This window comes from Micrasema longulum, unplaced genomic scaffold, assembly GCF_059751315.1.
Source record: "Micrasema longulum isolate JH-2025_06_02 unplaced genomic scaffold, ASM5975131v1 h1tg002274l, whole genome shotgun sequence".
Classification (NCBI taxonomy): Eukaryota; Metazoa; Arthropoda; class Insecta; order Trichoptera; family Brachycentridae; genus Micrasema; species Micrasema longulum.
In genome coordinates, this window is record NW_028279430.1 from 43,621 (window position 1) to 59,362 (window position 15,742).

A 15,742-nucleotide genomic window follows, 5' to 3' on the forward strand; every position below is an offset into this window, starting at 1 on the left:
TTTTTAATTACGAATTTGAAAATAATGTATAAAGGTAAATTTCAGTTAGTATTTTCAGCTTTGAGGTTTATCTTTGTTTTTATTTTCAAATTTCAAAAACTTCTTTGTTTACTGTATAATAAAAACAACTACATCAGAAGTGTATATTTTATTTATTTCTAAGACGGAAATATCAGCTAACGTTACCTAGTTAAAAAGTATTTAAAAAAACAATTTTTAAAAATATGTCTGTTTGTACAGGAATCACCATTATAATTCATTTCTCTGTCGAAACCCAGTGGTGCGTAGGGTGCAATATTGGCACATCAAAATAAATAAATAAGATCGTAAGATCATAAGCCCTGTAAGTGCTTAGATATCCATATTCCCTTTTTAGAAATATTTTGCGCGGCCTTAAACAGTGCAACTCGGTTATAAGCTTAGACTATACCCTGTCTGCGTAATCTATAAGTGTGAAAGCACTACAATTAATGATAATAATCATACGTATAAATATTTTGCTCTGCTGCGATAAATTCAAATCTTAATTACTCCTCGAAGAGTGCAATCCAGCCAGTCTACAAATATTTGGACATACTCAGAACATTGTTGACTTTAAATTCGGTTTCCGGGCAGATAAAGAATGAAGTTCTAAGTGCGAAAAAGAACCAGATCACTGGTCGAGTGTTTTTGACACGTTTTTGTCTACTCAAGTAAAAATCGTTAAAATTGAAATCTAGTGGATATAATTTCACATCGTTGTGAAATAGTAAGCGCGTTCGCCTACCATTTTTGAGGTTCTGGGTTCGATTTCTGGTAGGATGGACGTAAAATTGCAAAAGACTGCTGCGAGACATTGCGTATATTTATACATAGTAATATTGAGCATGTTATCCAGGTGTTTATTAAAATTTATGTTTATGTAAAAAAAACATTTGTAGTACTCTTTAATAATCTGCATACTTCCACTTTATATTATGTTGTATCCTAACTCAACACAGGATTCTTGGCCTCATAGGGTTAGGGATACGTTCAATTTTATATGATTGAAAAAAAAAATTAAATAATAAAAAAATAAAAAAATAATAAAATAAAAAAATAATAAAATTATTAAATGATTGAAATTAATAAACTAATAAAATGAATAATATGAAATAAAATAAATTATATTCATGAAATAAATAAAATAAATGAAATAAATAAGATAAATAAATTATTAAATAAATAATATTTAAAAAAAACAAATAAAATTAAAGTACCTAATAAAATAAAATGTGCAAATATTTATCAACATTTCGTAAAATGTTTGACCAGAAAGTGTATGCTTTAAATATTAATAATAACTAAAATTAAATGAATTTTAAAAAAATATATTGGTTTGCAGGTGGATGAACGCTGTAATGTTTCGTTTTATTATCTGAAGTGTCAAACTGATAACACTACCAATAGACAATGCTGTGCCATGTGCAACATTTGATGCGGATAAGAAAAAAATGATGATAAATGGCAAGACTTCTATGATATTTTTTTCTCCATCTTTGTTCGGATTTCCACCCCGCTAGTTTTAAATTTACAACCCGCGATCAAAGAGACATAATTATCTTAAGTAGATGCCACTCACAAGCAGTTAAGTTTATCTTAATAAGCCCTTTTCCGTACGTAAAAATAAACACAATAATCCCGTAATAGTGGAAAATGGGTCAGTCGTAACAACGCAACCTACAGAATCGTCCATCGCTCCTCCGAATCTCAATCCTGAAATGTTTGTGTGTAGACAGACGGTGGGCGAAGCGCGGCGGAGGCGGGAGGAGAGGGCGGGCAGGGGGCTCGCTAACCACTTCCCCCTCCCCCACCCCCGCCGTCCCCGACGACCCGTTAACCGTAATATCGACCCGCGGAGTCTGCGTACGGTACAGACTGCGTCTACGTTGTTGGGTTGATTTGAATTAAGAACAGAATAATATGGCGGTGCATTTTTGAGCCGATTCAGGTACAAAAAAAAATGCATTTTGCGTGGTTTGAGATGGGATCTACAAATTGGACATGAAACATCTTTATAAAATAGTGTTTTTTCGCTGTAATCCCACAATACCTCAAAGCGGAACTGCATTTTTTACAGTGTTGCGTCCCAAGTTTTTTAACATATTGGACCCCGACATAAAGACGTATGTCAGTTGTAATGCATATGAGAAGATTGTAAACATGTGGATAAAAAGTGGACCTGTTATACAGCTCTGAAAAAATATTTTGTGGATTTAAATATTTTTTTTATTTTTTATTCTGTAAATTATGTTTGTTACATTTTTTATTATCATTGGTATTAATGTTTAAGTTACATTCAATAAAAAAAACACAATGCATAAAAAAAGTCCGTCCTAATACATGATATTCCTTGCTAGTCGGGACCTGACAGAATAAACCTCTGTATATTATAAAAACACTGAAATAAATAAAAAAACATTTTATGGCGTTTTCATTAATGGAATCTAAATCCGTCTTGTTATTGTGTAACAAATCATCCAAATAATATACCGGTGCAATAAGGATGTTCAGTGACTATTAAATAAAAGTTTATTTTTATTTTAGCTAAGTGTGTGATTTTTTATAGTTTTGTATTTTTGGAATTACTCCGCGTTTGACGTCTCAAGTTCCTTTCCCCTTTTTTTGTGGCGTTTTGCTGATTGGTTAGTAGACTTACCGTAAGCCAACTTACATCTCTTTTATCATTGGTTATTTTGGAAGAACTAGTGACGTCGTTAAAAGTAGTTAGTTCTTATTATTATGTTCATACATTTTTAAGAAACTTCACTGAACAATTAAATTGTCTTATTTTGACGGCGTGTAAGAATACATTTTTGTATCCAATTTCCCGTAAGGCTAGACTTTTTTATTGACTGTGCTATCTAGTATGAGAAAAAAATCAATTAGAAATATTTAATTATTAATCGACGATAGTTTATTTTTTCTTCGCTCGTCCGTGTCTTAATATCATATTTGTACCAAAAAGACCCAGATTATGTGCAACAAATCCTGTCCCCACTCTGAGCATCGTCTCAAATTTTACGTGTAGAAGATCAAGAAATTCGATAGATTTAAATACTTGGGAGTTGACAAAACTGAGGATGGTGGCACTGACGAAAAGTTAACAATCCGCCTAAAAATTGCTAGATCAGTTTTTAATAATACGTGGGCTGTCTGGAATTCTGGTCAATACTTGGTCAAAATGAAATGCCATTACTTACCAAAACTCTTAACACTTATCTTCCGAGTTACGAGAGTAAGGGCTTGAGAAAAATATTCGGAATTAGGTGGTTCGATTTTGTTACAAACATTAAGGTCCGAGGATGGACACAGAAGAATTCTGGAGGTTCGACGGTGGACCAAAGCTGCCTCTTCTTCACAGCTGCAGGCCACCGTCCAGGAAAGCTATCGATGACGATCTTTTGGCTTTGTTCGGCGGAGCTAAGGGACGCGGGATTGAAGTGGGTAGAGGCGTCAGTGCTAGTTGGTAATGGGGCTTCTTGAAGGCATCTTGTGATGTCCACACGCCCCACTGAGAAGCAGATATGGATAAGAAAGAAGAAAAAAGAAAGATTCATTCCAAAACCGGTCAGAAATTAAACACCCTAATCTGTTTCTGTCATGTTAAAATTAATCCTGAAATAATTGTATAATCGTGATTGAAGTTTAGAAAGTGATACGACTAACAGTTAAATATGATGTCAGTTAAATTATCAGTAGATAATTTCTCTAGAGGATTAAAACGATTAACAGTCTGTCAAAAATAATTTGTTTCATCCGAAAACTGACGTCGGCGACTTAAAACATCTCGAGTCAAAGTGAAAATCAACCTCACTGTTTTGTCTTAAACAGATCTGATTTGATTGGATTTTCTAAATCATTACATTCCTCCCCTATCCCCTGATTCATTGTCACGAATTGCCAACTGTCGCGGGAGGAGGGAGGAGTGGGTTTCTGGTACACAGACGTTTTATGAATACTTTATCATAACGAAATTATCGGGAAACGGATGACAGGCTTTCTAAATGTCAATTTAAAGTGACACTTAGTAATGTAAATGTAGGAGTCTTAACAAACCTAACTTGGGACCAACAATGGACAATCACAAGCAGTGGTGTAACAAAACAATAATAATAAAAAAACAATAAACCTGCAGTTATTAATTATGATTTTGAGACCAGTTTGACAATGAAGTTCATTAGAAAAATGCATTTTGGCATGAAAACATGTTTACTTTAATTTTACAAAGCAACATATTTTGGAAAAATTCATTTATTACACTTTTTAAATCGTTTTTTTATGTTTAATTTTAATTTTGTTAATTACATATCCTAAATTATTTTTTGATTTAATCGAAAAATCCACACAAAAATCATCATCATTCCCTTTTGCGCAACCAGTGATCCATAGGGCACTGCACTTGTAAACTAAATGCAGCGTATTTTGGGTGATCAGTCCCACGTTTCAGGCGCCAGTCCTACAACAACAAAATATTGCAGTTTAAACAACCTTCTAAATCAATAGTTTACATCCGCTCTGCCAGGAATCGAACTCAAAACCTCGCGTGGTAGGCGAACGCTCCAAATACTATACGAGACGAACTTATCGCCGCTCAATTTTTCTATTCTGAATTTTTACCCGTGAGTAGTAATCGAGTCAATGACACTCATATTGGGTTCTGCTCTATTTGAGCTGCTCGATCGACCGAACTGTACTATTAAAATTAACCATTTTTTTATCTTAATTCTTCACATTCATAATTATCTTGATTCAATATTAACATGTTTTTAATTTATTTTGTACGCCACTGTTCCAAATAAAATGTTCTTATCCCAATAATAATAAAATATAATTTCTTATAAATCTATTTTAGGATTGTATTTCAATAGGGAACAAGGAAATTACAAGAAGCCTTTATAATTTCTTAGATTTATTTCAAATAAATTACCTTCTAGTTTTATTTTAATAACACGTAGGTAATAACAAGCCGATAAAGACGTGTTAATACAGTGGTAGGAAGGAACTTTTGACCATGTTCTTAGATTTGAGAACTGTTTGCAAGTGACTGAATCATTAGATAATATTGTGACTGTTGATAAAAATTATTTATTTATTATTATATATATTATTTATTAGTATAATTGAAATTTAATTAAATTAAAGTTTATTAAAAAACAATTTAAATGTTTTCAAAGTGAAATGCAACAGCAAGATAGGGTACATAACATAAGTAAAATAAAAAATAAGAGTAATAAATTGTGCTATACTATACTAAAATATAAATAAGTTAAGTTGAGAATTATACAAAATTAAATCAAATGAAGTTGAAATAAGTTTGTTTTTTTTACAGGAATAGATAGAAGATAGGGTACATAACATAAAATCTCGACGAAACCCGGTCGCTGGTAAAAAATAAAAAAATAATTATAAATAAAAGTGGACTAAAACTATAAAGTATTTTTACTATTATAACATAAGGAAAATAAAAAATAAGAGAAATGATGTTGATATACCATACTAAAATATAAAAATAATTAAGTTAAGTTGAGAATTATTCAAAACTAAATCAAATAAAGTTGAAATAAAGAAGTTTGTTTTTTACAGGAATAATTCTTTTTTTAAAACTTGAGCGCAATGTTTATTATTAAAATTACAAAAAAAATGTAAAATATAAAATCTATCACTTTTAATGAAATACCGACGGAGATTATGTATATTTCAATTGATTTAACGAATTTGTAATGAAAATGTTAAATATTTGCTCAAACTGATAACCATACCTATGTATTCTAGGTAAATATGAATGCATTTCGAAGTTGCTTTTATGAATAATTATTTATTTATTATTGCACCACAATAGGCCAGAAGGCCCAATTACAGTGGTGAATTACATCACAGAACACCAAGGCTTGAGAAAAAAAAAACATTTTTATTTTTGTGTTCTCATCGGGAATCGAACTCGGAACCTTCCGTGTGTGAGTCAGGGGTCTTGACCACTACACCACGGAGGTCGTAAATTATTGTTACAAAAAATATTTCTTTGCTTCTTGTTAATCTACCAGGTATTTGAATTTTAATAAGTTCAAACAAAGCAGGGCTATAAATTATGGACAATATTTTAAATAAAAATAACAAATCAGACATAACTCCACGGTCTGACAATTAGGGTGATCTCATTTCACCTGTTAGAAAATCGAAGTTTAAGGATTCCATGTTTTTTATATTTATAATTTATAAAGCGCAAGAATTCATTTTGTACTCTTTCCATAGCATAATTTTACCGAACCGAAGAGTTGTATTAAGTCTACTTCTTTCTTATAAATAGTTCAATTGTTTAACAGTAAATATATTTTTTAAAATTTGACGCTACTCTTAAAATAAATCTTTGTTCCATCGTAAGCTATTTAATTAATATGAAATATTTGTTTATTAACTGCAGTTTTTTATCAAAATTGATTTGAGACGCTGACTAAACTTCTTTTTATACGTTACATTTTTTTAAATATATTAATGTCGTCAGCAAACAGTGCAATATTAAAATAAATGTAAATTAGAAAATATACCTATAATAATAAAAATTAAAGCCCAAATATAAAAGAGGAAAATATTAAATTAATAATTAGAAAATAAAACATGAATGTAAATTAGACAACATAAATATTTATAAAAAATGAAGCATTAATATAAAATAAAAAATATACCAATAATCTTTAAAAAATTTAACATAAATATAAAGTGAACCATTTTCAATGTTAAAATAAAATATATTTGGAAATGCTAAATCCAATAAAAAAATAAAAAAACAGGAAAAATAAAAAATAAATAAAAATAATAAGGAGAAATTTGACAGTTAAAATCGTTACAATTGTTTTGTCATCAAAATAATTCACAAAATAGGTTTACCCTTATCCACTGGTAACCATTTTTTTATAAACATTATAACTGACAGACGCAGACGTTTGAACCACAATAGTCTGAGTCGTCTAATTGTCCAATTACAATAGAGAATAACAGTGAAGAACACTGCAAATGAAGAAAAATCATATTTAATTATTGTAATCTTACCGGAAGCCAAACCCGAAACCTTGTTCTAAAAGCGAGCGTCTCAACCGTTACACCAAAAGCACCACCGTAATGGTTCAATGAGGGTTAAATTTATGAGGAAGGAGGATAGAGAAAATATCGGATTTCAAAGGGTCGAGATAAATAGTATTCTTATTTGTATTTTCGCTTAGTATTGATAAGTCGTCATGAGTTTCCGGCACTAAGGGGTGACGGGGACAGTAGGTGAGACGGGGAGAGGAGAGTAAAGAGGGAAGGGATAATTACACAACTTTTAATTGGGGGTTCTTATTAACCTGCCGCTTCTTTTGCGGGTTTGTCGGGAAAGAGGGGCACTTAGAATATTAGCAAATCACTAAAACTAAAGTTTTATTTTTTTATATTTTTTCATTCCTCTTTTTATGCATTCATTTATTTATTTCATAATTTATTTAAATGTACACTACATCACTATTGCCAATTACAAGCCAAAACAAACTAAACAAAAGGCTCGGACAAACTTTTCAAAAGGTGTAAAAAATATTAGTATCAACAACAGTGCATGAAAATATTCAGCTTTGAAATATAGCAATCGCACGGCGCGCTCACAACATTTCGATTTAAATTGACAGGTTAGGGAGGGGGTGGTGTATAGGGATGGGGGGCTGTATAATGAGCTCCCGCAGTACCTGTAACTGCCGCTAGAGGGATCCCGAATAATAATCATCCGATGGAATTACGGGAAGTGGGTAACTCGTTTCTACCCCCGTGCGACTGTACAACGCCTTCCCGACTTCAGTAATGACGCTATAAAATAGTCAAGAGGTAACGAATGTGATGCCCCGCGTCTTTCAAGACATGCATTTATGCCTATGCTATAAATTTATCAATAATCATTTTTATTCGGTACGGTAGAATTTTATAATCTTCAACATTTTTTCATGTTTTGTGACGAAAAATAGATGTTTCCGTATTTGTTATTCTTAACTGAATTTTTCCCAGTGATCCCGTATAAGTTCGATTCATTCCGACGCTTTGGCTACCATTGTAGGAGCCATTTTTAGGAAAACTGTTTGTTTTGATAAAAAAAATATTTGTTTACGTACTAGTAATTTGTGCCGTGTTGCAGACGGCAATATGTACATTCCGTGTCATTTTTGTAGTGAAAAGTGCCGGGAACTATGTTGAGTTTAATTTCAGCCCGTCGTCTTTGTTTATGTTATTTGTGCATACGTGTATTATTAATTTAAAAGAAGAATTTTTTTTTGGATGCTGCCTACCATGAAGAGGTCTCGGGTTCGATTCCCGACATGTTCGAGATGAAATATTTATTTAAAAAGGTATATTTACACTAGAATATTTCATAGTCTTTGAACTGGCACCTGAAGCCTAAGACTGATTATCTTACCGCCATGTAACAGAAATGATCAAGAAACGCTGCGATTGGTGTACCAATGCAGTGCCCTATGCTGCATTAGTGCGGAAAGGGAATGATAATTATATATTTTATTCCTTATACTATATACAATACAATACAAAATAAGTTGTGCGTGTGTACTTGTTAACTAAGATTTATTCCTAAGAGATTATTCGCAAAAGTTGGGAGTATCATGAAATATTTCGATTTCGTTATTTCGGCAGTATATGTTATATTCCCCAAACATGCAGGCTAAAGGTGTGTGGTATGTTGCATTGCTTAAAAATAAAGGCAGTTTATGTGTCATGTCTGAGTGTTCTCAGACCGGCATATATTCATATTTTCTTGATGAAGTTAGTATATACTTTTTATAATTTAATATTTTATGGAGAAATTTTATATCGAAAACAATAAATATCATAAAACAAAATGAAAATTTAAAAGTTGCTCGTTGTCTGAATTTGAACGTGTGTTAGAAATTCGGGACTTATACCAAAGGCACTTTTTTTAAATAATACATAATATTTTTTGTGTCAGCATTTTTTTGATTTTTGGATGATTTAAAAATAACTTTATGTATTGTCTAACGTAACGTTACGTAACGTCTAACGTAAAATCCAACATTAATATTAATTTGATTAAAAAAGAACCAGAACCTTGGATGAGTGTTTTCAACTCGATCGCTGCTCTCCAAAGTCGAGCGGAGATAAGTCCGCCTCGCCGAAAACTAGTTGGCGCGATCGCTTACCATTCTTGATGTCTCGGGTTCGATTCCTAGTGGATTCGAAGAGAAATATTGATTTTAAAGGATATTCAAACTGCAATATTTTATTGGCACCCGATGCGTTAGACTTATCACCTTATGCATCACTGGCTGCGGAAACGGGAATGATCATGACGACGTTGCTGATAAAATAAAGGTCAAAAGTAAGTACGGAATTAGTTGAAAATGTTATATAAAACAAATCCGCCGCAACAAATCGGTTTCTTAGAACAGGCATTTGCCCAAATAGGAACCGATGCAACATTGGGCATACTTATATTTCTGGCTTGCCGACCCTTCATATACTGAACCTACACCGAGTGTTTTTTGTGCCATTTTGTAAAATGTGAAATTTATGTATAAATTACTTATAAATGAATAATAAATAAAAACAAATCGACGACCGTGTAATTAATTATAATTTAATTATTTATTTCGTTGTTGCATTGGGAATACTGCAGTTGTTTCGTAGCAGTCGGGATGATATTTCATACAACCAATGGTAATTACAATAATTGGAGCATACGAGTTTAAGTGGTCGTTGAAAAAAGTCTGTCCAATTACAGTGTGCAATCATTGCTAGGAAATTTGATTATTAATAAATAAATATAAATGTACTGAATTTACCAATAAATTCTCCCACTTCAGTGTATTCCACAAATTGGTTTGTTTTTCATGTATTTTGCTCCATTCCAATAAGTAAATTGTTTTTTTTTTCGTGATAGAACTTTCGATTGGCAATATTGCCTCTTCTTGATTTCAGTAAAAATATTCAAGTTAATAAATGAGAAGCCTAAAAAATGGTATAAGATCTAGAGCAAGATTTGAGCTAATGAATTTTGTGTCGTGTATTACGAAAATCAGGAGAAATATTTGAACCTAGTACTGCGCGCGCATCCCAAGCCTGTGGTACAGTTAACTGTCAACTTCAACTGTCAACATTATGTATATTTTATTAGTGATCCCGTGCAGATTGAATTCGTTTGGATGTTTTGGCTACCATTGCAGGAGCCATCTTCAGGGAAAACTTTATGTTTTGTACAGGAAATATCTTATTACAAACTATGATATAAAATTAAGGAATAAATATTATTGATTAATTTGTTGGTGTCATACATTGTGTTCGTTTATTCCAAATAAAACGTTAAGATACAATGTATGTAGATTACAGTCCATACAAATCCGAGCTAAAATATCGTCCCTAAAGAAAAGGGAATGACCTGTGGAGGAAACGAATGTCCTCACGTCATACCAAGCCGACTTTGGCAAGCAAAACACGTACTACAGTAAAAGCACGGACTGTTTACATTGGTCTACTGTAAGTTCTATTCAGAAACTTTTGTTTGTCGTTTCACTAGTAACTGAGCAGGACAGACAGGAGCTAACTCACGGGAAAACATATTAATAAGACGTTTTATGACGTTAAAATAGCCATTTAAAAAAAATATTGATTAAGATAAGGTTATTGCTTACCGGTGAAAGATTAAACTATTTCTTTTTCTATATTTTCCAGATCGATTTGTGCAGTATCTTAGCGTACATTTAGGCATTTTAGTAATTGAGAGGAGACAAAAGTAGAAAAATAGCCGGGGACTGCCCGCAATAGACTAAGGCCCGTTTTATCAAACGCTCATGCTTACTCTGTTGTATACATCAACAAAATAAAGAGAACTAAAAGGCACAGCAAAAAATGAACAACAAATTATTAATTTTTCATTTTCTCATCTTATTTATTTAATTTCATGAAACCAGCACCGCCATATTAATAAACAATACATACAGAATAACAAGATCGATTACGGCTTTTACATGGAAATTAATAAAAAAACAAAACGTTCTGTTCGCAAGGAGTCAAAGAAAGTAGGACGGGAGAACAGGAAAGGAAGAGAAAAAAGAAGAAGTAGAAAGTACATAGACACACATTCATCTATATTTACGTACATACATACGCATACAAATATATCATCATAATTTTTTTTTTTAATTTTTTTTCTTTGGTACACAATTCGCAGCATATTTCGATCAATTTTGTAACATGACGGTAAGGTGATCAGTCTTACGCTTCCAGGTACTAGCCCAAGGACTATGAAATATTTTAGTGTGAAAACACCCTTTTAAATAAATATTCCATATCAACCATGGCGGAAAGACCTCTTGCATGGTAAGCAAACTCGCTGACCATTACACCACGAGGTCGACATATATGTATATAATTTATAAAAAAAGGAAAAATTATAATAAATAAAATAAAAAATTGCCACTTAAAAATTAGGCGATAATGTATTCTCTTTCATTTTTTTACAACAACTTAGTCATTAATTTATAATATCTTCACCGTACACTGCGCAAATATCGCGAGTAGCGTTGGCAGCTTTATTCTCTTGACTGAACTCCAATAGAAAGAGGTGTCGAAAATAATCACTTTCGTCGGACGTTTCATTTTGAAGGCTTGTAATAAAATAAAATAATACGAGTTACATACAAGATACAAGCAAACTCAGTATCTCAAAGAATGGAAACATTTTTTTTCTTTCCAGTAACGCATAACTTTTGGCAATTTTTTTTAGCATATTTTTAAAACTGGAAAATAACGGACGCAGCGCGTGTTCTGCCCCTGTGGATGCGGCGTACATATTTGAAAATTATAACATGTATTTTCTTATTCAAAACTATAATTATTGAAAAAAAAATCTACAAATATTTCTAAACTTTTTGCCAAAAATGTTCGTGCGTACGTGATTTCTAAATTCAAATAATATGTTCAGTTTACTTTTTTCCATATTAAGAGACCTTGGCCTTGATGGTATATTTAAAGTCCAGTCGTATTATAAATAAATAAATAATAAATAAATAGATAAATCCACCTGGTCCGTGAAGAAGTATAGAAATTGAAAAATAAAATTTTCAGGCGTTGCCTAGTATGTTGGTGAAATAATTCATTGAAATAAATCTCACCCGCATAAATAAAGGTTTCAGCTATTTAACTTCACAAAAATCAACAGATGAAAGAGTTGAAGGAATATGGATGTTCAAATATGGACAGAATAGTGAATGTTACATAGTGTGTAAAGTGGCCACTTAAACCAGCCAATGACAGGTCGCAAGCCCTGTAGATTGACCCTTAACTTGAACGACTTCAGAATACATGCATAAGGTACATTTTCGGTCTTGGGAAATATGACCACATTTCTGATTATCGTAGGCAACTGAAATGGCAACTGAAATGGCAACTGAAATGGAGAGACTATCACTCCCTCTCACTTCTGTTCAGTGTACTTCATAGTCCTAACGCTCCTATATACCTACGTGAAAAATTTCAACGCTTATCAGTTCATGGTTTACCTCTTTGTTCTAATTCTCAAAGCACTCTCTTAATACCCATCCACAATTCCACGAATGCGAAAAAAAAAACTACTAACGAATTGAATAAAGTTTTGAACAGCGTATTATTGTAATTTGGCTAAAATTTGAGAACATCTCGACCTAATGTTAACAGCTCCCAGCTAGACGCGCCTTCTGCTGTGTTCAGTTAATTCATGAAATATCAACTATGAATTATTATTATTTAAATGGAAAACTTATATATCACCATATTCGTAATATAATACCTTAGCGCACTTTTCAGAAGTGATTTTTTGCAATATTGATTTTAATTCGATATCTACCATCATACCTACTAAAGGTATGAACATGATTATGTCGAGTCATAATCGGCAGAACCACGTAAGCGACATTTTTTTCTAATTGCATTTTTTAAAAGGAAAAGTGTTCCTTATTGCCCCTTGCACAAGTGTTAAAACATCATAGCTCGATAAAATTCACCTGCCACATTTAAAAATATTTATTATTATTGATTTAATTTATGAAAAGAAAACAACAGCCATTATAATAATAAATAAAAACATTCACAAATAAACCAAAATTACAGGCCAATTTTATTTTTTATGTATAACTCCGCATCATTCCACTCTTTAAAAAAAATCTTGACATATTATTTTTAGGTTAAGCAAAACAACGTAACCGACGACAATGTAGGCGGCTACGCTAGCTCGCACCACCGTCGGAGTTATAGGCAAAACAGCGTTTCCGCCTCTATCTTAAAAGCGGAAGGTATTTAAATTATTTGGCGGTCATTTTAGTATTGGCAGTAACCAACCATTGTAAATCCCATTTGAGGGTACTACTTGCATACCCGGCAAAATTCAAAATCTAAAAAAAGTGAGATATTAATTGAAAATCATTCAGAATACAAGTTTTTACAATAATTATAACATAGTCAGTTAAAAATATGTTTTTATTTGTAAGAAGTTGACTTTTAAACTATCGGGTTTGTTACAAACATGGCAACCTCTACTTGAGTATTGTAGAGTTGAAATTTATGAAATTAAATGTATTATTTCACTACCGTTTCTTCACATAATCATGCCTATGTCATCACTGCTTACGTTTAAAATATTTTTTGATAATAATTAAAAAATTGAAGTTTAAAAAAAAAGTTTTAGTTAAGTATTGCATCAGTTTTTTGTGATTTGCTCAAAATAAAGAAAGATGGATTTTGCTGGGTTTGCTATTATTTACCTACCCTTATTTATCAAATTTAAAAAAATATATAAATGGAACACAAATTAAAAGAACCTTCTACTGCACAATTCACTATTTGTCTTTTACGTTGTTCTGCCGATTATGGCTCGATTTGTTGTGAGTATCCATACTGATAATATTCACCGCACGCGCCTAGTTAACACCTAACATATTGTTTACAAAAAAAACTACTGACGATTACAAAACCATTGTTGCATTGTATTTTTCATTACAAAAATATAAAAGAGTGAAGATAATGAGTAATGCAGATGTAGGTTAAGTGTAGTGCGGTTGAACTGTTGAGAACAATGAGCAATCGTTCAAAACAAAATAGCTCCGTCGTAATACGTCCCGTTAGGATCCCAAGGTAAATGCATACATTCTGCTGAGAGGTATTAATGCTCGTAAGGCAAACAGATCCTCGGTGAGTGTTTACCTCTCCATCCCCTGCGACTTCCCTTTCAGAGCTGGCTACTTACTTGTGGGGTGGTAAAGCCTACCCTAACACAATTTTACCTTTAGCAGTAAGCCCGTAGAACAGCGTACACAACACTCCCCTCAATTCTCCACACTGGGAAGGAAATCTGCTTGGCGCAATCATTGTTTCTATTGATCTTGAGCTTTAACTAAATTTAATGCAGAAAATGAGTTCGCAGGTTATGAAATTAATTCAATTTTACTTTGGAGATTTTTGATGTAGCCTTTCCACTATTTTTGTAATAACTAAGATTAATGAAGACATTTGGTTAGGCGGTCAACTGAGAGACTGGCGTCGCGGATTCAATTTTCTCCAGTTACAAGAAAAAAATCCATGACATATTTTTTCTCGATTGGTCTTTTTCCTGATACTTTTCTACCTTAAGACCTGAAAAAATAAAGACTTCTTCTTCTTCTTCTTCTCTCCATTATTCTCTCCATTGCTGGCTAAAAGCCTCTTCCAAATGTCCCTATTCCTTCCTATCACCCGCTTTCATCATCCATGTTTTACCGGCAATAGAGGCGATGTCATCGAGCCATCTTTCTGTATCCTTTCAGCACTTGTGTGCGCATGGTCCCCACTTTATTATTATAAGTGTCTTATATATATGGATAATTTATATAGCGCCAAAATCCTTAATACTTAAATTCTTAATCCTTAATACTTAAATTCTTCTATAAAATAGCACAATTGTACATTTATATCATTAAAAAGTAATTAATGTTAGTATGTAAGGATACTTTGTAAATATTTAACTCAGTTTGATAATGTCTTAAGAAAGCGAAACGCGTCACATTTGTTAAAAAAAAAAAGTAGAATGAAATCCAATGAAAATGTTTTATTTTGCATACCATAAAAAATTTTAACATTTATATTTGTATATTAAATACAAAGAAATTAACTATATAATATTTATTAAACTAGGATCAAATCGGGTTGCGGTCTTGGGGGAAGTATCACGAATTCCGAATTGGGAAGTCCGAGGTTCAAATAATAATAATATTCGGCTGATTTATATTGCGCCATTTTTGTGAAAAATCTCCTCAAGGGCGCTTTAAAATTGTATACTTAAACATACATTCTAACTAAACTAAAGTGACGTATTTTATTTTCTGAATTAAAATTGAGGGTATGATAAGCTAAAGAAGTCCTACCCTAGAATCTCGCCCTAATTTGTGTCCGGTTTTGCGGTAAAAAACGGTTATTTACGACTAAAAGAAATTGGTCCCAAATTTGAAATATTTGCTTAATAATCACCGTCTCTTTTCGACTAATTAAAATTATACGCGTGTCTCGCTAAGTGATTTGTTAAGATTACATCACGTTCCCTCAAATCAATGTTGTATATATTTTTCCCGGAGTACTCGATATTTTGTCATTTTTGGAGATCCCGATGGACAAAATATTGAATTTTAAATTATCTAATATTTCTGAATACTTGATTTTTTTTCTTATGTTTCAA

General features: G+C 32.2%; 1 protein-coding gene across 1 annotated transcript in view; it reads left to right on the top strand.

Moving 5' to 3' along the window:
- The first annotated feature begins 3,323 nt into the window (after positions 1-3,323).
- LOC148272612 (uncharacterized) overlaps positions 3,324-15,742 on the top strand; it is a 303,353-nt gene continuing 290,934 nt past the window's right edge. Inside the window, 1 exon segment of the mRNA XM_088239811.1 lies at positions 3,324-3,461. Within this exon segment, the coding sequence (XP_088095937.1) occupies positions 3,324-3,461 (138 nt within the window).